Source organism: Schistocerca serialis, chromosome 10 (assembly GCF_023864345.2).
Source record: "Schistocerca serialis cubense isolate TAMUIC-IGC-003099 chromosome 10, iqSchSeri2.2, whole genome shotgun sequence".
Lineage (NCBI taxonomy): Eukaryota > Metazoa > Arthropoda > Insecta > Orthoptera > Acrididae > Schistocerca > Schistocerca serialis.
The window spans coordinates 108260802-108285332 of record NC_064647.1 but is presented as its reverse complement, the minus strand read 5'-3'; the positions used below and the strand labels follow the sequence as shown (position 1 = coordinate 108285332).

Genomic DNA, 24531 nt, shown 5'->3' with positions numbered 1-24531 from the left:
CCTTTGCGGAATCACGCTCAAATTCAATGCATTCGTGTGGATGCTTTGTACCCCAGATTCGACAATTATGACGGCTTCGTCGCTAAAAATTAAGCGATCAACAATGCCATCCCCATCCTCATTCAATTGTTCCAACTGCGAACAAAGCTCAAAACGCTTGTCTTCGTCGTCGTCATTGAGCTTCTGCACTAGCTACAATCTGAATGCTTTGATAGACAGCTTCCATCGGAGGACTTTCCACCCTGTCATTGGAGCCATCTCGAGTTCACGGAATGCACGACGCACCGATTTCTTTGGACTCCCTGTAAATGTCTCCCGTACGCGCTCCATGTTCACTTCACTCACACTGGGACGTCCGCTTCTTATTGCCGGACACAAACAACCTGTCTTAACGGATTTGTTGTGCCAGTGGTAAATGGCTTATCTTGTTGGTGACTTCTTACCGTACTTGGTTCTAAACAGCTGTAGCACACTTGTTTTTGTCGAACCCCAACGCACAGAAACCACGCTCCGCCCCTGAACTCACCATGTTTCCGACTGTCGCTAACTATCGGCAAATTACCAAACTACGCTGGCGGTATATATGATGAAAAAAAAAAAAAACTTTCAGGATTGCTCTTCAAATTGACATATGTACGTTTGGTTCTTGTTCATCATGGAATCCTTCCATTTTCAATTCTTTTTCCCGAAACGCTTCTCTGTTGTTTATATCTTCTGTTTTTACATTGTTTCTTTCTAAATCCTTTTTTACTTCCTTGACACACTTTGTCGTGCACTATTTACCCCACAAACATTTGAAAATCTTATTAGTTTTTCTACGTCTTGCATTCGAAATAAATGTCCATAAAAGATGAGTCTTCTTTTTCTTATTACGTTTGAAATATTTTCTACGTTTTAAGGTATTTCAGCATTACTTCGTAATTTTCAACCCTCTGCTTTGTTTTGTGATCCTAGTATATTCCTTATAATTCGCCTTTCTAGTACTTCTAATGTATCTAAATTATAGTTTAATGCCAGGCATTCGCTTTTATATAGGCATTCTGGCTTCACTACTGTGTTGTAATGCCTTATTTTTGCATTTTTCGATAGACACTTTTTATTGTAGAGGCCTTTGTGATACCATATGCTCCCCCCATTTTAAGCAACCTTTCCTCTATTGCAGATTTTTCCAAAGCATGTTCTTGGTCTATCTCCCATAGACATTTGAATATTTTTACCATCTCTATTTGGCCAATATCTGTTTTCAGGAATTTTGGAGCGTCCTTAAGATTTCGTTTATTTTTCCTGCGGAAATTCTTAAGCCAGTTCTTCTGGCCATTTCTTCCTAGAGATTTATTTGTGTTATAGCAGATGCCACATTTTCGGAAAATATAGCAAAATCTTCTGAAAATGCAAGTTGATTTCAATCTTTTTGCTTCGTCTTCCTAACCTTATAGGCGAGCTCTTGTGTTCAATAAGTTTTTCGTTCCACGTTCGCACTATTTCCTCTAGCACACTATAAAAAATAATTGTGGATAGGCTGTCACCTTGTCGTACGCCTGTTTTTATTTTGAAAGGCTGTGAAATTCGTCCCAGAAATTTTACTGTACAGATTGTAAGTGTTTCACGTATTAAGTTCGCCAGTTTACACTATTCCAAATACTCGAATTATTTTATGTATAAGTTCTCTGTCAACAGAATCAAAAGCCTGTTTGAAATCCACAAACATAGCTACAATGTCCTTTGAATTAAGTACTCTGTGGCGAATTACTGCCTTAGGATTAAATATTTGTTCTGAGTATGACCTTCCCTTCCTAAAACCACCTTATATCGACCTAAATGACTGTTAGTGTTGTTTCTATTAATAAAATATTGGAAAATACTTTATACCCTACTAAAGGGATCCCTCTGTAGTTGCTTACATCCTGTTTATTGCCTTTTTTGTGGAGTGGGTGTAACAAGGCAAGTTTCCATTCTTATTTTCTTTCAAGAGTAAATTTAGCTTCGTAAGAGTGGAACTGTCAAACTACTGTCACATCGTAATTAACATCTTATTTTCAACATCTTCACATCATTTACCATCTTAGTAAAGCACAGTTACAGAACAGTCCACTAACGACGTAATATGGACGTGACATGAACTTGAAAGTGGTGATAAAGCCGAAGTAGTGTGTTGTAGGTAAGGATGACTCTGCTGGTCCCAAAGAGAGTAAATTCAGCTCATTTGCATGTCTTAAATTCAAAATTAATTATTGAGACATGTTTACTGCATAATAAACTCGTTAATGATTTGCAGTAATTGCACATATTATTAATATTCCCCAATAAATACAACAAATTTTAGAAATGGACTGCGAGAATCAAGAACCCTAAGGGTCTTCGGCAAGGCCGTTGTTTTGGAGGTGTAGCAAACGCAAGCATCACCTTCGTTGGATGCAGAACCGTTTTTAATCCATATTTAAATCCATACTTCGCAAGCCACCTTACGGTGTGTGACGGAGGGTACTTTGCGTAATATTGTCTCTTCCCCCTTTCCCTGTTCCAGTAGAAAACTGTTCGAACACGGGACTCTGTTCATGCCCCTTATATATCCTACCAGGCCGGGTCACATGACTCAACACGGTGTACGCTTTTTAACAATGAAATTCACCAACAGCTGTGCAGTTGAGGTTTTAATTTACTTTATTTTTGCTACCATTTCCGGCATTCCATGTGCCATCTTCAGGCCCCGTATGTATCTCTAAAAAATAAACGATATTGGCATACCGGGCCATATTTTCCTGGATGTTGTTAGTTCTAAACTATATCCGAAGTGCTTCCTTCGAAGACTTGAGCCACTTGGGATACGATTTAGAATTCATGACAAGCTGGAACAGTATGCCAATAGTGTTTATTTTTGAGACATGCAAGTGGGGCCTGAAGATGGTATAATTTAATGCTGAAACTGCTAGCAAAAATAGAATAAAATAACATCTCAATGGCACGGCTGTCGGCAAATTTCATTGTTAAATACTTGTCCAGCCGCTGTCTCATACCCACAATAGATCAACAGAGATGGCTACACTCCGGTGGTAGTTCTACCTGCCACGGAGAATGGCAAATCTAATCAGTTACACATCCATTGTTTTGTATGTGTACGAGGCACACTGATATGCAATGAAGCACCAAAGAAATTGATATAGGCATGCGTGTTCAAATACAGAAATATGTAAACAGGCAGAATACGGCGCTGCGGTCGGCAACGCCTATATACAGGGTGTCCCACTCAAACCTCCCTGATTTCAAACCCAGGAAAAAACACAGTAGATACAACAATGAAACATGCACCACATTGTAGAGCATCTCAAAGAATTTATTTATTTATCATCAGTACACTTCTACATGTGAACCATTTGTAGCACTAAGAATATCGAGTCTACATTCAATTTCTTGCCAAGTTCTTTGTAACATTTAATCTGTTGTTGTTGCAGTCGCATTAGAGATATGATGTCGCAACGTAGGAATATCGTCCACTTTGGTCGCATACGCGCGGTCCTTTACGAATCCCCACATGAAGAAATCAAGCGGCGTAATGTCGGGTGAACTGGCGGCCAGACAATGGGTCCTCCACGTCCGATCCAACGATTGGGAAATTTCCTATCCAGGAACTAGTGAACAGCCCTTGACCAATGTGGCGGAGCTCCATCTTGCTGAAAAATGATGTTGGGTTTAAAATCTTATATCTGAGGGTACAAAAACTGTTCCAACATCTAATGATGCACTAACCCATTCACTGCTTGTTCCACAAAGAAGAACGGTCCAACAATCCTGTCGTGCATTAGCCCGCACCAGACGTTCAGTTTAGGGCTATCACGAACATGTTCAATGACAACGTGCGGATTTTGCGAACCCCAAATCCGAACATTATGCCCATTAACCCTTTCTGATAGATGAAAGGTTTCCTCATTTAAGAATAAACATCTTTCCAGGTAGCTGACATCCATATCAATAAGCTGCAGCATATCCGCAGCAAATTGTACCAGAAACTTCCTATACTATTCCGTAATTGTTTTCACATCAGGTGGATCACATTCATACTCACGACGATGATTTCTTTGCACAGTAATCAGCGATTTTGTTCCTGCAAACCACACTACTGCTTGTGCGCACTGCTGTGGAGTCGCCGTTTTCACTTCATGCGACCACACTGCACTCTGGCGACGATACTTGGCACTTCTGACGCGGAAATACTAATTCTTTGAGAGGCTCTACAATGTGGTGCATTTTTCATTGTCGTATCTACTGTGATTTTTCTCTCCTGGGTCCTGAAATCAGTGAGGTTTGAGTGCAACACCCTGTAAGACAACAAGTGTCTGGCGCAGTTGTTAGATCGGTTACTGCTGCTGCAATGGTAGGTTATCAAGATTTAATTGAGTTTGCACGTGGTGTTATATTCGTCGCACAAGCGATGGGACACAGTATCACTGAGGTAACGATGAAGTGGGGATTTTCCCATACGACCTTTTCACGAATATCAGGAATCTGGTAAAACATTAAATCTCTGAACCTGCTGCGGCCAGAAAAAGATCCTGCACGAATGGGACCAACGACGACTGAAGAGGATCGTTCAATGAGACAGAAGTGTAACCCTTTCGCAAATTGCTGCAGACTTCAATGCTGGGTCATCAACAAGTGTCAGCTTGCAAACCATTCGACAAAGTATCATCGACATGGGCTTTCGGAGCCGAAGGCGCACTCATGTACCCTTAATAACTTCATAACACAAAGTCTTACACCTCGCAGGGTCCATGGATTCGTGAGGTTGTCTCCATACCCGTACACGTCCATCCGCTTGGTACAATCTGAAACGAGAATCGTCGGACCAGGCAGCATGTTTCCGGTCATCAACAGTCCAATGTCGGTGGACCTGTCAACACCAACATTGGACTGTTGATGACTGGAAATATGTTGCCTGATTGGACGAGTCTCGTTTTAAATTGTATCGAGCAATGGACGTGTTTGGCTATGGAGATAGCCTCATGAATACATGTTAGCAGGGAACTGTTCAGCTTGGTGGAGTCTCTGTAATGATGTGGGGCGTGTGTAGTTGGAGTGATGTGGGACCCTTGATACGTCTAGATACGTATGCATCCTGTCTGATCACCTGCATCCATTCATGTCCATTGTGCATTCCGACGGACTTGGACAATTCCAGCAGGACAATGCGACACCTCAAACGTTCAGAATTGCTATGTAGTGGCTCCGGGAACATTCTTCTAAGTTCACTTCCGCTGGCCGCCAAAGTCTCCAGACATGAAAATTATATGTATGATTTCTTGCAACATTCTTTTCTGAAGAGATCTCCACCCTCTAGTACTCTTAAGCCGTCGGCACACGGACCGTGCTATCGAACGTTAACGTTGAGCGTGCCAAGTTCAACGTGCTACTGAACGCTCAGGAACGATGCGACTCGTGCACACGGTACGTGGGCCCCAACGTGGTATACGCGATCGCAACGCACTCCAGCGGCAGCTGAGAGATGTTTCTGGTTCGTAAATCACACTGTTTACTCAACGGGCGCGCGTAAAATTCCCACGTTAGCTCCATTAAAACGCACATTTCCTCCATCGTCCACGAAAAGGAAAGTACCATGTCCAATCAATAAGAACACAGGCTTATAAAAGTTCCATTACAAACAGTGCGTTACAAATTTGGAATACTTCTCCACATAAGATAAACATTATTTCATCATTTCCACATTTTAGTATAACCCCAAGGTCAGTCTTACTTGATCACTGTTCCTACCCAGTAGCATAATCTCTGCAACATGTGAATTACGAAGCGTAAAAGAAAAAGGAGCAAAATATCTTTATACTAGTAGCGCAAGCTGTCCTGTAATTAAGCCAATCGAACAAAGTCATCCCTCAAAAAAAGGTGAACTTATATTTACATGTCATCAAATATTATAGCATATACTTATGTTAAACTAATAATAAAGTATCAGAACTAAATAAAAACGTGAATATTAGGGAAAAAAATTGGGAGTGTTACGACGCGAACCACCGCCCTAACCAAAATTCATTCATGGACAGAGACGCTACCCATTACGCTTCTTTGTTTGATTTTTTCCTCCAATTTATTTATCATAACATTCCACAGTAATGCATAATTTTCAACTGACATTTAAAAGTAATAATACAAACTAAAGTTAATTACAGGTTCCTTGACATTTTAGAAAAAAGTCCAAGTCTAAACCAGATAGTGATGTTCGTCACTTGATCGTATTTGTTTTTGTTTTTCAAAGATCAAATTGTCTCTCGTTTCTTCATGTTCTGAATCGCATTCTCGAAAATGGAGTTCACATGGCTGTTCTTCTGAGGAAGTTGCCGTATGTATCATAATAATTCTTCATGCGTAGTAGCTTGTGATGCTGGTCGGAGATGTACGTCCAAAAATCTCCTTCGCTCCTTTGTTTACTGGACAGCATGTAAAACACCGCGTGTCCCTTCAACCAGTTGACGGCATTTTTCTTCCACGTGGGGTATAGCTATTCTTCCGGGTATAAAAGGCACGATGGCGTTATCAAATACGGCGGTTTTCTCTACATAGTTGCTAATTTTTTTTTCTAATTGACAACCATATATTATTTGCATTTCCACAGACAAATTGATGTTCACCCGTGTAAGTCAGGTTGCAAGTGCTACACAAAGGGGAATCAGCCAGATGAATGGAATGTAGTCTGGAGTTCGTTGGGAATTTTCTAGTCACAAAATAGTACCACAATGACCGTTCTTTTGTTGGTGAATGCGAGTGGTGTATATTCTTCCAGATATCATGCCAAGAGTGACCGACGTACTTTTGTTCTATGATGTTCTTGGTCCGAAAGCTCATTAAGTTTTGGTATATTTTCTTGACTTTGATGACATCTTTGTCGGGTGTTTCCAGTCTAATGTAGCTATATTCTACGAAGAAATGTTTTAGGTGGTAAAGTTCATTTGGGATGTGGTGAACGTCTATTGGGGCGTCCTGGCTGGCCGGCGTTATTTCATTTAACAGAAATGCGCCAACACTGTCTACTGACGGCTTCCACAGTTTATATGTTTTACAGACGCACAATGCTTGTGCTTTATTGTACACGTCTGTGAGATTCAATCCACCGTTGTCAGTTGGTAGAGTCAACGTTTGGTACTGGATTTTGAAGATTACGCTAAACCAACAACCGGCTGATACACCTCAAAAATATGGTTTTACCTCTATCTGCAGACTTTACTCGTACATAATTATGTTATTAATTGAAATTTAATTATAAGAAATTGTAGGAATTTGGGTGGATCATCAGTGTGTCGCTGCCTTCAAATAGCCTGCTCTCATAATACGCAAGTTACAATAATTCTTTTGCCATGAATATGATGTTTCTTGTTAATTAATTGGAACGAACCACACAACTAACAACGGGTTTTCCAGTGATTCTCCATTTGCTGGTGCTCAGAAACTGCATATATACACTCCCGGAAATTGAAATAAGAACACCGTGAATTCATTGTCCCAGGAAGGGGAAACTTTATTGACACATTCCTGGGGTCAGATACATCACATGATCACACTGACAGAACCACAGGCACATAGACACAGGCAACAGAGCATGCACAATGTCGGCACTAGTACAGTGTATATCCACCTTTCGCAGCAATGCAGGCTGCTATTCTCCCATGGAGACGATCGTAGAGATGCTGGATGTAGTCCTGTGGAACGACTTGCCATGCCATTTCCACCTGGCGCCTCAGTTGGACCAGCGTTCGTGCTGGACGTGCAGACCGCGTGAGACGACGCTTCATCCAGTCCCAAACATGCTCAATGGGGGACAGATCCGGAGATCTTGCTGGCCAGGGTAGTTGACGTACACCTTCTAGAGCACGTTGGGTGGCACGGGATACATGCGGACGAGCATTGTCCTGTTGGAACAGCAAGTTCCCTTGCCGGTCTAGGAATGGTAGAACGATGGGTTCGATGACGGTTTGGATGTACCGTGCACTATTCAGTGTCCCCTCGACGATCACCAGTGGTGTACGGCCAGTGTAGGAGATCGCTCCCCACACCATGATGCCGGGTGTTGGCCCTGTGTGCCTCGGTCGTATGCAGTCCTGATTGTGGCGCTCACCTGCACGGCGCCAAACACGCATACGACCATCATTGGCACCAAGGCAGAAGCGACTCTCATCGCTGAAGACGACACGTCTCCATTCGTCCCTCCATTCACGCCTGTCGCGACACCACTGGAGGCGGGCTGCACGAAGTTGGGGCGTGAGCGGAAGACGGCCTAACGGTGTGCGGGACCGTAGCCCAGCTTCATGGAGACGGTTGCGAATGGTCCTCGCCGATACCCCAGGAGCAACAGTGTCCCTAATTTGCTGGGAAGTGGCGGTGCGGTCCCCTACGGCACTGCGTAGGATCCTACGGTCTTGGCGTGCATCCGTGCGTCGCTGCGGTCCGGTCCCAGGTCGACGGGCACGTGCACCTTCCGCCGACCACTGGCGACAACATCGATGTACTGTGGAGACCTCACGCCCCACGTGTTGAGCAATTCGGCGGTACGTCCACCCGGCCTCCCGCATGCCCACTATACGCCCTCGCTCAAAGTCCGTCAACTGCACATACGGTTCACGTCCACGCTGTCGCGGCATGCTACCAGTGTTAAAGACTGCGATGGAGCTCCGTATGCCACGGCAAACTGGCTGACACTGACGGCGGCGGTGCACAAATGCTGCGCAGCTAGCGCCATTCGACGGCCAACATCGCGGTTCCTGGTGTGTCCGCTGTGCCGTGCGTGTGATCATTGCTTGTACAGCCCTCTCGCAGTGTCCGGAGCAAGTATGGTGGGTCTGACACACCGATGTCAATGTGTTCTTTTTTCCATTTCCAGGAGTGTACATATAGGCACCGGCCGCGGTGGTCTAGTCGTTCTAGGCGCTCAGTCCGAAACCGCGCGACTGCTACAGTCGTAGGTTCTAATCCAGCCTCGGGCATGAATGTGTGTGACGTCCTTAGGTTAGTTAGGTTTAAGTAGTTCTAAGTTCTAGGGGACTGATGACGACAGATGTTAAGTCCCATAGTGCTCAGAGCCATATACATATAGGCTTGAAATGAATGCCAATACGGCACCTCAAAACTCTGTACTGAAGGGGGACGGCGTGCGTGTGACGTAGGTGGCGTTGTGCCCTCTCATTGGTGAACGCTCAGACACACGCTCAGAATATCTGACATGCCAAATATTGCTCAGCGCGTTCGGAAAGACTCCCGAGCGTGCTATTCCAAGCTATGACGTCAGAAACTCGGCACGCTCAACACTCAACGTTCGGATGCACGGTCCGTGTGCCGACGGCTTTAGGGGTTTGTGGGCAGCTCTGCAGGATTCATGGTGTCAGCTCCCTCCAGCACTACTTTAGACATTAGTCCAGTCCATGCCACGTCGTGTTGCAGCACTTCTGTGTGCTCGCCGGGACCCTACACATTATTAGGCAGGTGTACTAGTTTCTTTGGCTCTTCAGTGTATGACCGTGCCTGCTGGATGCTTCACCTTCTTTGTCACGCAGTGTAAGTGAATTGAGATTAGTTTGTGTGGAACCGCATCCAGTATCTTCCAAGTGCCCGTGTTCCATGACCCACTGGTGGTTGTGCCGTTTGTAACATCATAGATTAAGGATCGACCTGCGGCAGCAATCGCACAACTTGCGTACGGGCCACTAGACGCCGCCGCGAGCGCTAAGAGTGCATTGCGGTTGCAGGCGCGCGTGTAGCGTACGGGCCGCGAGGTGCCGCCACGAGCGCAACCGTATAGAAGTGCCGACGGAGTTCGGCCAGCTCTCATTTTGTTTGACGTCTCATTTTTGCCTATTCTCTTATTTCTTTAGTTGCTTAGCTCTTATTCGCTTATGGCTCATGTTATTGTGCTCTCTTTCAGTCATTCAGATTGTTTTGATTTACTCCCAATTGAGAAGTGCTCATTTTGGCATTTCACTTTTGCATATTTCTCATTTTGCTAATAATATGCTCCTTAGCTTTTTACAGTTGAATTGATTAACATAGTCTCATGTACTGTTTGTTCATTTCAGCCTGTTCATATTTTGATGTTCTTTAAATACTGTAATAATTATCGGAAGCATTTCTTCCCTTAAACTTGTGTAAAGTATTCTCGATGTAGGATTTGTTCTGTGACACAGGTGTTAGGTTTTGAATACAAATTATATACGAAACTGTGCTTTAAAAGTAATTTGTTTTTTCAGTTGTACTACATCAGACGACAATTTCGTGATATGAGGGAGAAATTTGAGGGGCGAACCCATGGAAATAGACTTAAGTGATCACCTTTAAAAATAAAAATTTGTGTGACACTGAAAGACATGACACTGTAGGCACCGTGTTACAAAGAGATACGGCCAAACTTTCAGCAAACATTCCTCACACACAAAGAAAGAAAATATGTTATGTGGACATGTGTCCGGAAACGCTTACTTTCCATGTTAGAGCTCATTTTATTACTTCTCTTCAAATCACATTGATCACGGAATGGAAACTCACAGCAACAGAACGTACCAGCGTGACTTCAAATACTTTGTTACAGGAAATGTTCAAAATGTCCTCCGTTAGCGAGGATACATGCATCCACCCTCCATCGCATGGAATCCCCGATGCGCTGATGCAGCCCTGGAGAATGACGTATTGTATCACAGCCGTCCGCAATACGAGCACGAAGAGTCTCTACATTTGGTACCGGGGTTGCGAAGACAAGAGCTTTCAAATGCCCCCATAAATGAAAGTCAAGGGGGTTGAGGTCAGGAGAGCGTGGAGGCCATGGAATTGGTCCGCCTCTACCAATCCGACGGTCACCGAATCTGTTGTAGAGAAGCGTACGAACACTTCGAGTGAAATGTGCAGGAGCTCCATCGTGCATGAACCACATGTTGTCTCGTACTTGTAAAGGCACATGTTCTAGCAGCACAGGTAGAGTATCCCGTATGGAATCATGATAACGTGCTCCATTGAGCGTAGGTGGAAGAACATGGGGCCCAATCAAGACATCACCAACAATGCCTGCCCAAACGTTCACAGAAAATCTGTGTTGATGACGTGATTGTACAATTGCGTGCGGATTCTCGTCAGGCCACACATGTTGATTCTCAAAATTTACAATTTTATCATCAGAATCGAGGAAGTACAGTACGTACTGACGATACTAAAATGAGCTTTAACATGGAAATTAAGCGTTTCCGGACACATGTCCACATAACATATTTTCTTTATTTGTGTGTGAGGATTGTTTCCTATATATATACGTGACATGTTGCAGGTGTCGGCCACAATCACGTACCTGGCAGTGCTGGTGCCCCGCGCGCACTTCCTGGTGCAGGTGGTGACGCAGGGCATGTTCGTGGTGTGCCTGTACCAGATGTTCTCGCTGTTGGTGGCCTACTTGGGCGGCGAGGAGGAGTTGTCCGTGCGGCTGTCCACAGCCACCATACAGCCAGTCACGGGGCCCTGCTGCTGTTTCCCGTGCTGCCGCTACTGCTGCAAACCCATCCCCGTCACCAGGTGAGTGCACAGGGATGCACTATCTGTATCGGGCACCCATACCTAATGCGGAATTGGCCGCTAGATGCCATTAGAGTAGGGGGGATCAGTAGAGTTGCAGTAGCAGGAGGAAGGGTGGGTTAGGAGAGCTCAGTGACTTTGAATGTCGACTTGTCATTGGATGCTAAGTGAGCAAGAAATCCATCAGGTAAATGTCAGCCGTTCTAAAGCTGCCCAAATCGACTATATTTATACTCCGCAAGCCATCCGACGGTGTGTGACGGAGGGCACTTTACGTGCCACTGTCATTAGCTCCCTTTTCTGTTCCAGTCGCGTATGGTTCGCGGGAAGAACGACTGCCGGAAAGCCTCCGTGCGCGCTCGAATCTCTCTAATTTTACATTCGTGATCTCCTCGGGAGGTATAAGTAGGAGAAAGCAGTATATTCGATTCCTCATCCAGAAACGCACCCTCTCGAAACCTGGACAGCAAGCTACACCGCGATGCAGAGCGCCTCTCTTGCAGAGTCTGCCACCTGAGTTTACTAAACATCTCCGTAACGCTATCACGGTTACCAAATAACCCTGTGACGAAACGCGCGGCTCTTCTTTGGATCTTCTCTATCTCCTCCGTCAACCCGATCTGGTACGGATCCCACACTGATGAGCAATACTCAAGTGCAGATCGAACGAGTGTTTTGTAAGCCACCTCCTTTGTTGATGGACTACATTTTCTAAGGACTATCCCAATGAATCTCAACCTGATACCCGCCTTATGAACAATTAATTTTATATGATCATTCCACTTCAAATCGTTCTGCACGCGTACTCCCAGATATTTTACAGAAGTAACTGCTACCAGTGTTTGTTCTATTATCATACAATCATACAATAAAGGATCCTTCTTTCTATGTATTCGCAATACATTACATTTGTCTATGTTAAGGGTCAGTTGCCACTTCCTGCACCAAGTGCCTATCCGCTGCAGACCTTCCTGCATTTTCTAATGCTGCAACTTCTCTGTATACTACAGCATCATCCGCAAAAAGCCGCATGGAACTTCCGACACCATCTACTAGGATATATATATATATATTGTGAGAAGCAATGGTCGCATAACACTCCCCCGTGGCACGCCAGAGGTTACTTTAAGGTCTGTAGACGTCTCTCCATTGAGAACAACATGCTGTGTTCTGTTTGCAAAAAACTCTTCAGTCCAGTCACACAGCTGGTCTGATATTCCGTAGGCTCATACTTTGTTTATTAGGCGACAGTGCAGAACTGTATCGATCGCCTTCCGGAAGCCAAGGAAAATAGCATCTACCTGGGAGCCTGTATCTAATAAAGCGAGTTGGCTCTTACACGATCGCTGTTTCCGGAGTCCATGTTGATTACTACAGAGTAGATTCTGGGTTTCCAGAAACGACATGATACGCCAGCAAAAAACATGTTCCGACATTCTACAACAGATCGACGTCAGAGATATAGGTCTATAGTTTTGCGCGTCTCCTCGACGACCCTTCTTGAAGACTGGGACTACCTGTGCTCTTTTCCAATCATTTGGAACCTTCCGTTCCTCTAGAGACTTGCCGTACACGGTTGTTAGAAGGGGGGCAATTTCTTTCGCTTACTCTGTGTAGAATCGAATTGGTATTCTTTCAGGTCCAGTGGACTTTCCTCTGTTGAGTGATTCCCGTTGCTTTTCTATTCCTTGGACACTTCTTTCGATGTCAGCCATTTTTTCCTTTGTGCGAGGATTTAGAGAAGGAACTGCAGTGCGGTCTTCCTCTGTGAAACAGCTTTGGAAAAAGGTGTTTAGTTTTTCAGCTTTACGCGTGTCATCCTCTGTTTCAATGCCATCATCATCCCAGAGTGTCTGGAGGCGGTAAAAACAGCTTCGCAAAGGGCACTGGACAATATCAAACTTGAAGAGTTCCAAACATGCTTCCGACAGTGGGAAAAGAGGCTTGAGAAGTGCATCGCTTGTAATGGAGAGTATTTTGAAGGTGGCTGAAGTAATTTTGTAAAAAGGTTCATCAATAAATTTTTTATGACAACAATACGGTTTTTTTTGGGTCCCCCCTCGTATCTCAGCCAGCGTCAGTAGTATCGTTGGTGTGTGCGTTACGTGTTGACGTGAACTTTTTAAGTTTAGTTCCTTTGTTCGTTTGTTTCGTTTTCGTCACTGTTATAATGCTAACCATTGCAGAACGTATGTTTTTAGTCGAACAAGTGTTCAAAGCTGGCGGTAAATACACAGTTTCAGTTCGCCCCAAACATTTAACTCAGTTTTCCCGGAGACAACACTTCCACATCGCGAAACTGTGCCAGATTTGATTAACAAATCTCAAAGTACGGGTTCAGTGACAGATGAACCGAGAAGCGATCGTCCTAGCGTTTTGTCTGAGGATAAACTAGTCGATATTTCCGAAAAAATGTCCGTGAGTCCGAACAAGTCAGTAAGAAAAACTCGCTCAGGAAATCGATGTTAGTGTCGGAACGGCCCACACAACTCTAAGGAAAAAATTAGAACTTTTCCCATACAAAGCGACAGTCGTACAAGAACTGAAAAATACTGATCATGGCAAGAGACTGCATTATTGTCAATGGTTCAAAAATTTCGTTCAACAAAATGGAAGGGATATTCTTAATGAAACGTTTTTCACTGATAAGACGTGGTTTCATTTATCCGGGTACACGAAGTCGCAAAATTCTCGTATGTGGAGTACTGCAAATCCATTGTGTATTCATGAGGAACTACTTCCTTCTGTGAAAATAGGAGTTTGGATTGCAATTTCTAGACGTCGGATTGTGGGTCCCATATTTTTCAACGAAACAATAAACGCACAACGATACTGCAGTGATATTCTATACCCATTCATAGGAGAACTTTTGTTAAGTGAAATACTGAAATGTTGTTTTCAACGAGATGTTGCAACCGCGCATACAGCTCGCGTTTCAATGTCACTGCTTGCTGATGGTTTTGGTGATCGCGTAATTGCACAGGGACTTTGGCCTCCACAATCGCCTGACCTAACACCACCTGACTTTTTCTTCTGGGGTGCAGCGAAAGCAACTGTCTTTAAAAACCGTCCAAAATCCACCGGTGAATTGAAAATTGCAATATCCACGTTCACTGCTTCTGATACAGAAGAAATGTCTTAGCTTGTGTTTGGAAACATGATTAGACGAATTGAATTGTGTATTCAACAACATTTAATGCGAAAATTTGTAAGTAAAAATGAATGTTCAATAAATTAATAACTTGTATTTCATTAAGTTTCATTTCGTTGTATACGGCACTGCGGAGAGACTTTTTGAACACCATGGCTGCTTAAGCATCAGCACCAGTTGCAGTGACTGAGGCATCCACAGCGGATCGGGTGCAATCGCCCTCACCCAGATGGGTAACGATGCATCGGTAAGAGTATACTTTTTCATCATTGGCTCCTCTGTGTAATATAGCACTTTTACTTTTCAGAATGAGATTTTCACTCTGCAGTGGAGTGTGCGCTGATATGAAACTTCCTGGCAGATTAAAACTGTGTGCGGGACCGAGACTCGAACTCGAGACCTTTGCCTTTCGCGGGCAAGTGCTCTACCAACTGAGCTACCCAAGCACGAATCACGCCCCGTCCTCACAGCTTTACTTCTGCCAGTATCTCGTCTCCTACCTTCCAAACTTTGCAGAAGCTCTCCTGCAAAACTTGCAGAACTAGCACTAGACCCGAGTTCGAGTCTCGGTTCGGCACACAGTTTTAATCTGCCAGGAAGTTTCACTTTTACTTTTGTTAGTACAGTGCAAACTCTGATGATAGCCTGTAATTAAACATCCGAAACTGGTCAAAAGTTAACATCGACTGCCATCGAGAATGTTATTGATTAATTTTATAACAGTTGGCCCCTGTGGCCCGAATTCATGATGAACTAAGGTAAAAATCGTAGAGGGAGACCAAGAAATGAATACACTAAACAGATTCAGAAGGTTGTAGGTTGCAGTAGGTACTGGGAGATGAAGAAGCTTGCGCAGGATAGAGTAGCATGGAGAGCTGCATCAAACCAGTCTCAGGACTGAAGACCACAACAACAACAACAACAACATAATTCTTCAAAGTCGAAGAAAACTATCAGCTTGGCTCATATATTTGACCTGACATGACGAGGTTCTTTTTGTTGTGACTTGGCAAGACAGCCAAGCCACTAGGAGGAAGCCGAAAGGTACGCGTTTAAGCTCACGCAGGCTGGCGTGAGGTCTGGAACAGGTAAAGTAATTATACTAGCAAAAAAAGCACGTAGCTGCTGGAAAACTTTAATCCATAATTGGCGAACATCGCTCGTGACAGTACATGTTTACAGCATCAATAGTGACTGGTAATGGTGCCTTGCTAGGTCGTAGCAAATGACGTAGCTGAAGGCTATGCTAACTATCGTCTCGGCAAATGAGAGCGTAATTTGTCAGTGAACCATCGCTAGCAAAGTCGGCTGTACAACTGGGACGAGTGCTAGGAAGTCTCTCTAGACCTGCCGTGTGGCGACGCTCGGTCTGCAATCACTGGCAGTGGCGACACGCGGGTCCGACGTATACTAACGGACCGCGGCCGATTTAAAGGCTACCACCTAGCAAGTGTGGTGTCTGGCGGTGACACCATACTTTTGATAGTGGAGAACCTTTCCAGACACAATGTGAAGACTGAAACTTGGTCTCAACATCATAACCGTAAACCCACGTCTCATCACCAGTTACGATTCTCTTAAGGAAGATCTCTTTCTTACTTTCGCGATACAAAAGCACTACACAGATTGCGAGGCGAGGATCCTTCTGGTCTTGACTCAAAAGCCGTCGGACGAAGTTGGCCGCAAGATGCTGTGGCAGGATTTCATTACATGATCCAACTGAAATGTTGCATTTTTATGCAGTCTCTCGGACAGTCAGTCCTCTATTGGCAAGCACAATTTCGTTGACGTTTCGGACATGAGCGTCGTCGGTAGACGTCGAATAGCGTCCTGGACGAGGGTCGTCTTTAACTTCCGTGCTGCCATTTTTAAACCATGTGAACCATTCGTAACACCGAGTACGGTTTAAACATAGTCACCATACGCTTTCTGCATCATTTGGTGCGCCTCTGTAACGGTGTTCTTCAGTTTCACTCAAAATATAATGCAGAGGCGTTGTTCCTCTGACTCTGCTATCTCGAAATTCACAAACTGTGCGACACAGCGTTCTAGAGTTGTGGCGATTCGTGAATGACTCTAAATAAAGAATCGAATCGTGATATGGACGAATCGTCGTTCAAAAGATTGATTACGTGTTTCCGAGTCGTGACGATTCCAACGATTCATCGACTCTTAGTACGCTATGCTTCGAAGGCAACTTCCGAATCATGCCGAGTCATGCCGAATGATTACGACCGCCAGATGGCAGTCAAGTGGAGGATGCGTGTGAACAAAGGAAGCTCGGAACGAACAAACGAAGTTCGTGGGCCGTAATGTTACTCGTGAAAACCAAGCTGACACTTACCGGTGTCGCTTTCTCACGTAAATAGTAGTGACAGCGGCAAGTTATCAGACAAATTGAATGCAAAATACCTAAGCTTTGTATTTAGAGGAAATGAAAGTTAAGCTAAATTTGCCTTGTGGGAGGGCTGTCAGCTGCGTTATGAATTACAAGGGTGGTGTGGACTTCGACATCTTAGCACAGTAAAACAGAGGATGATATGAGCCAAACCACGTCTGCCTCACTGCTAGGTTTTTTTACTATAAAACAGACGTCTATGGTTAGATACGTTCAAGCCACACAACCAAACTGGCATACCACGTAATTTTGAACCGCCTTTAGCACAAATCGACTCCTCTTTCCTGGCATATTGAAATAAAACAATCGATGCAATCAAATCAAACGTGACCTTTCATCAATTAAGGCATTACACGTATAAATCGAGAATCACACTTGTAACGTCATATGCATGTTTACTCATAAATGAACTATTTCTGGCATATCTTATCATGACACAGTTCGATTCTAACCCAATTGGCCGGCCGAAGTGGCCGTGCGGTTCTAGGCGCTGCAGTCTGGAACCGCGAGACCACTACAGTCGCAGGTTCGAATCCTGCCTCAGGCATGGATGTGTGTGATGTCCTTAGGTTAGTTAGGTTTAACTAGTTCTAAGTTCTAGGGGACTAATGACCTCAGAAGTTGAGTCCCATAGTACTCAGAGCCATTTGAACCATTTAACCCAACTGACAATTTCAGACATGTCCTGCCATCTGTGATTAAGATGTAGAACTTTTTGCATTCCGTAAGAATCGTGCCATCGCAGACGAGAATGAATCGTGAAACAGACTTGGCCACTGTTTCTATGTTTCGATACAGTGTATCGATACGTGGAACTGTTTCAGTGTTTCGGAACGGCTGTGGTTCACTGTTTCGAAACAGTGGTGTTTCATTCCGCCCCTGTCTCGGATATCCGGACTAGATTCGATCTCGAGCCAGACACAGAAACTGTATCGTTGTTTCAAAATAAAGCTGTTTCAGTCCACCTGTGCTTGGAATGGACTGATTGTATCGAAACAGTGATGTTTCATTCCGCCCTGTGTCGGACGAGATTCGGGCTCGGCACAGGTACTGAAACACAACATACCACTTCGTGAAACACTTTCAAGAGTGTCGAAATCTTTTTGACAAGCAATAGCATGAAGCTTAAGGTATCCGAAAATAAAGCTTCGTTTCTAGCTGACTGTCCTATTCCGAAATGGCGTAACATTTGCTTTATAAACATTAACCAAACAATAAAACAACGCATTCTATTCACATTCAAAATAATAAATATGTAGAAATCATTCAGTTAAATTACACTTTTTTTTATAACATACATTTCTCTGTTCAAGTAGAGTAATCATATTAAGAAACGCAAGTAAGCCTAGAACATTTTGAATAAAAAAAAGGCGTAGAGTGACAGTTATTATACATATACATAAATTTAATGTAGGTATAATTGCAAGCAATCTGTTTGACATATCACTGATAGTGTAATGGTGAACGGGAAGGGCTGGGAAGCATGGTGAATTTACAGTTACGGTTCGAAACACCTTGAAAGACAAAATTTTTTGTTATATTTTGTTATTTATTCGAATTATTTGGCGTTATTTGTGAGTCCATAGTCATTGTGCCTATTATCCACAATGATTCCCTTTGTGTGCATGGAAATTAGCAGGATGGGTATATTACCCATACTAGCGGAATGTGGGAATCCCAGTAGCATATCCGTTGTTTCTGCAGTTTGCCCCCACCTCCAATTCTGTTCGTGGTGGTTCTTCTGTCTTCGGCTATGGCTGTCCTCAGCCAATTGAAAAGTATGAAAGTCACATGACACAAAAGCAGCGCATTTGCTGCAGGAAATACGAAACTGCCAAGACGCCTAGGTGATAGTTTCATGCTTTCTGCGATATGAATAGCGCTCTCGCACCTCATTTGTGTTTATATGGACATACTTATAGAGTAGACATTCAAGATGATAAAATGTGTGGGTTTATTAGAGTATCGAAACATTACATTGTACTGTTTCATTTGTTTCGAAACAGTTAGGTGTTTCAATTTGCCCATCTCTATCGTGAAAGAATCGTGAACGAATCGTAGGAATCGATTCGCATTGTGAGATAGAATCGTAGGAATCGAATCGGGAAAAAGAATCGTGTTGCCCAACTCTACAACGTTCTACTCAATACAGCACTGGACAATAACTAACAGACATACAACAATGAAACTTCTGGCGGTTAAACATTAAACACAGGCTCGAAATTACGAATTGTTTGAACAGACCTCGTATTAAACGGAAATGTGAAGGAGGAACCACAGTTAAACCGATACCAGACAAATGGGACAATGGGGAATTGGAGAATGGAGTTGTTAAAACCGCATGAAATGAGCAGAAAGCGTCTCTCGTTAAGTTTCAATGTGCTACCAGTAACCAAACTGTCACAATGATACCGAATTAAAAAGAATAGGATACGACGGTCGACTTGTCCCTCATAAGCCAGGTATTTCTATAGTCAATGCTAAGAAATGTTAAGTGACATCCGCCCCCGGTAGCTGAGTGGTCAGCGCGACAGAATGTCAATCGTAAAGGCCCAGGTTCGATTGCCGGCTGGGTCGGAGATTTTCTCTAGTCAGGGACTGGGTGCTGTGTTGTCCTAATCAACATCATTTCATCCCCACCGGCGCGCAAATCGCCGAAGTGGCGTCCAACCGAAGGACTTGCTTCCGGCGAACGGTCTACCCGACGGGAGGCCCTAGTCACACGACATTTACAATGGTAAGCGACGCCACTGAACAATGGACGCCCGGAAACGAGTGATCTGGAGTGATGAATAATGCTACACCCTGCAGCAATGCGACGGTGGTGTTTGGGTTGGCGAATGTCTGGAGAGCGTTACTTACCATCAGGTGTGGCGTCAGCAATGAAATATAAAGGGGGTGGTGTTGCGGCGGAGGGGTGTCTCTCGTATTTAGGATGCAGTTCTGTTATTGCACTTAATCAAAGGTTAAATGCGGAACAAGAGCACGATATTTTACAGTACTATGTACCGGAATAAAATAATAATTGGATCCTTTTACCGACCCCCCAATCCAGATGATTTTTTTTTTCGTCAAAAGTCTACTGACTGGTTTGATGCGGCCCGCCACGAATTCCTTTCCTGTGCTAAACTCTTCATCTCAGAGTAGCACTTGCAATCTACGTCCTCAATTATTTGCTTGACGTATTCCACTCTCTGTCTTCCTCTACAGTTTTTGCCCTCTACAGCTCCCTCTTGTACCATGGAAGTCATTCCCTCATGTCTTAGCAGATGTCCTATCATCCTGTTCCTACATATTCCTTTCCTCTCCGATTCTGCGTAGAACCTCCTCTTACCTTACCTTATCAGTCCACCTAATTTTCAACATTCGTCTATAGCACCACATCTCAAATGCTTCGATTCTCTTCTGTTCCGGTTTTCCCACAGTCCATGTTTCACTACCATACAATGCTATACTCCAGACGTACATCCTCAGAAATTTCTTGCTCAAATTAAGGCCGGTATTTGATATTAGTAGATTTCTCTTGGCCAGAAATGCCTTTTTTGCCACAGCGAGTCTGCTTTTGATGTCCTCCTTGCTCCGTCCGTCATTGGTTATTTTACTGCCTAGGTAACAGAATTCCTCAACTTCACTGACTTCGTGACCATCAATCCTGATGTTAAGTTTCTCGCTGTTCTCATTTCTACTACTTCTCATTACCTTCGTCTTTCTCCGATTTACTCTCAAACCATGCTGTGTACTCATTAGACTGTTCATTCCGTTCAGCAGATCATTTAATTCTTCTTCATTTTCACTCAGGATAGCGATGTCATCAGCGAATCGTATCATTGATATCCTTTCACCTTGTATTTTAATTCCACTCCTGAACCTTTCTTTTATTTCCATCATTGCTTCCTCGATGTACAGATTGAAGAGTAGGGGCGAAAGGCTACAGCCTTGTCTTACACCCTTCTTAATACGAGCACTTCGTTCTCGATCGTCCACTCTTATTATTCCCTCTTGGTTGTTGTACATATTGTATATGACCCGTCTCTCCCTATAGCTTACCCCTACTTTTTTCAGAATCTCGAACAGCTTGCACCATTTTATATTGTCGAACGCTTTTTCCAGGTCGACAAATCCTATGAAAGTGTCTTTATTTTTCTTTAGCCTTGCTTCCATTATTAGCCAGATGATACAGTTGCTGAAAGGTTCAAAGAAAACTTGAGTTTCATTTCAAACACGTACCCGAATCATACGATTATAGTTGGTGGTGACTTAAATTTACCCTCGATCTGTTGGCGAAAATACATGTTTCATTCCGGAGGTACGCATAAAACATTATCCGAAATTGTGCTAAATGAATTCTCTGAAAATTATTTCGAGCAGTTACATGAGACCACGCGAATAGTAAACGATTGGGAAAACACACTTGACCTCTTAGCAACAAATAATCCTGAGTTGACAACGAGCATCAAAACGGATACAGGGATTAGTGAACACAGGGTTGTCGTAGCGAGACTGAATATTGGAATCCACAGATCCTCCAAAAATAAGCGAAAAATATACCTATTCAAAAAAGCAGATAAAAATTCACTCGACGCTTTCCTGAGAGACAATCTCCACTCATTCCAAATTAATAATATAAGTGTAGACCAGATGTGGCTTGAATTCAAAGATAGTATCGGCAGCAATTGAGAGATGTATACCAAATAAATTAACAAACGACAGAGCTGATCCTCCTTGGTACACAAAACGGGTCAGAACACTGTTGCAGAAACAACGAAACAAACACGCCAAATTTAAACAGATGCAAAATCCCCAAGATTGGCGATTTTTTACAGAAGCTAGAAATTTAGTGCGGACTTCAATGCGAGGTGTTTATAACAGCTTCCACAAATAAACTTTGTCTCGTAACCTGGCAGGAAACCCTAAAAGATTCTGTTCGTATGTGAAGTATGTTAGCGGCAAGAAACAATCAATGCCTTTTTTGTGCGATAGGAATGGAGATACTATCGAAGACAGTGCTGCCAAAGCAGAGATATTAAACACAGCCTTCAGAAACGCCTTCACAAAAGAAGACGAAGTAAATATTCCAGAATTTGGATCAAGAACAGCTGCCAGCATGAGTAACTCAGAAGTAAATATCCTCGGAGTAATGAAGCATCTTAAATCACTTAACAAAAGTAAGTCTTCTGGTCCAGACTGTATACCAATTAGGTTCCTTTCGGAGTATGCTGATGCATTAGCTCCATACTTAACAATCATATACAACTGTTCGCTCCACGAAAGATCCCTACACAAAGACTGGATCTTGCACAGCTCACGCCAATATTCAAGAATGGTAGTAGAAGTAATCCACTTAATTACAGGCCCATATCGTTAACGTCGATATGCGGCAGGATTCTGGAACATATACTGTCTGCGAAAGTTACGAATTACCTCGAAGAAAACGGACTATTGACACACAGTCAAAATGGGTTTAGAAAACATCGTTCTTGTGAAACACAACTAGCTCTTTATTCGCATGAAGTGTTGAGTGCTATTGATAAGGGATTTCAGATCGATTCCGTATTTCTGGATTTCCGGAAGTCTTTTGACACTGTACCACACAAGCTGCTTGTAGTGAAATTGCGTGCTTATGGAATATCGTCTCAGTTATGTGACTGGATTCGTGATATCCGGTCAGAGAGGTCACAGTTCGTAGTAATTGACGGAAAGTCATGGAGTAACACAGGAGTGATTTCTGGCGTTTCCCAAGGAAGTGTTATAGGCCCTTTGCTGTTCCTTATCTATACAAACGATTTGGGAGACAATCTGAGCAGCCGTCTTAGGTTGTTTGTAGATGACGCTGTCGTTTATCGACTAATAAAGTCATCAGAAGATCAAAACAAATTGCAAAACGATTGCGAAAAGATATCTGAATGGTGCGAAAATTTGCAGTTGATCCTAAATAACGAAAAGCGTGAGGTCATTCAAGTAAGTGCTAAAAGGAATCAGTTGAAGTTCGGTTACACTGTAAATCAGTCAAATCCAAAGGCCGTAATTCAACTAAATACCTAGGAATTACAATTACGAACGTTACACTATAAATCAGTCAAATCTAAAGGCCGTAATTCAACTAAATACCTAGGAATTACAATTACGAACATGTTAAATTGGAAGGAACACACAGAAAACGTTGCGGGGAAGGCTAACCAAAGACTGCGTTTTATTGGCAGGACGCTTAGAAAATGTATCAGATCTACTAAGGAGACTGCCTACAGTACGCTTGTCCGTCCTCTCAGAATACTGATGCGCGGTGTGGGATCCTTACCAGGTAGGACTGGCGGAGTACATCGAAAAAGTTCAAAGAAGGGCAGCACGTTTTGTATTATCGCGAAATATGGGAGAGTGTCACTGAAATTATACAGGGTTTGGGCTCGACATCATTAAAACAAAGGCGTTTTTCGTTGCGACGGAACCTTCTCATGAAATTCCAATCACCAACTTTCTCCTCCGAATGCGAAAATATTTTGTTGACACCGACCTACATAGGGAGAAACTATCACCATGATAAAATAAGGGAAATCGGAGCTCGTACGGAAAGATATAGGTGATCGTTCTTTCCGCACGCTATACGAGATTACAATAATAGAGAATTGTGAAGGTGGTTCGAGGAACCCTCTGCCAGGCAGTTTAATGTGATTTGCAGAATGTCCATGTAGATGTTGATGCATGCAACTGAGGAGCAGCTCAGAGACGATGACTGTATCATAAGGCACCATCTTTGAGGCAATGGCTTATGATCAGTAACATTCCTGAAACGAACTGTCCTGGCCAGAGCTCCGACCTCAGCCCAATGGAACACGTTTGGATCGGGTTAGAACGTCGACTTCATTCCAGTGTCCCACATCACTACCTTCTCGAGGGAGAATTAGCTCCACAGACACTGAGACGCCTCACTGAAAGTAATCCCAGCGGAATGCAAGCAACCATAAACGTAAAGGGTATTCACATCCACTAATAGGTGTCCGGATACTGTTGATCAGATAATGTAATTTACCAGAGTCTTTGTTTTAATACCATATTTTACGTACTATAAGACACACTTTTTTCTTCGAAAACTTTCCTCCAAAATTCAGCTGTCATATAGTCGAAATGATTATAAAAACGACCAGTGTTTGATTTAAAATTCCCGCCAGTCTTACAAAGGCCGTATATTGGATGCCGCGGGAAACCTGTCTCTAGCTACATCGAGCGGTGTGTGGTGGAGGGCACCATTCGCGCCAAAGTCATATTTTCCCCGCTCTGTTCCGCTCGCGGATCGCGCGAGGGAAAAACGACTGTCTGAACGCCTCAGTACGAGCTCTAATTTCCCTTATCTTTGAATGGCGATCATTACGGAATTCAGACACATAACATTTTTTTGAAATACAGAACAGGGGCGCTTAGTCTTTATATGTTTATGCTCGGTTTG

The 24531-nt window shown here is 43.5% G+C and overlaps 1 protein-coding gene across 1 annotated transcript in view; it reads left to right on the top strand.

The window, feature by feature from the left end:
* LOC126424581 (organic solute transporter alpha-like protein) overlaps window positions 1-24531 on the top strand; it is a 143616-nt gene that overhangs the window by 108218 nt on the left and 10867 nt on the right. The window contains exon 3 of the mRNA XM_050087323.1: window positions 11303-11544. Within this exon, the coding sequence (XP_049943280.1) occupies window positions 11303-11544 (242 nt within the window). The remainder of the gene's footprint in view (window positions 1-11302; window positions 11545-24531) is intronic.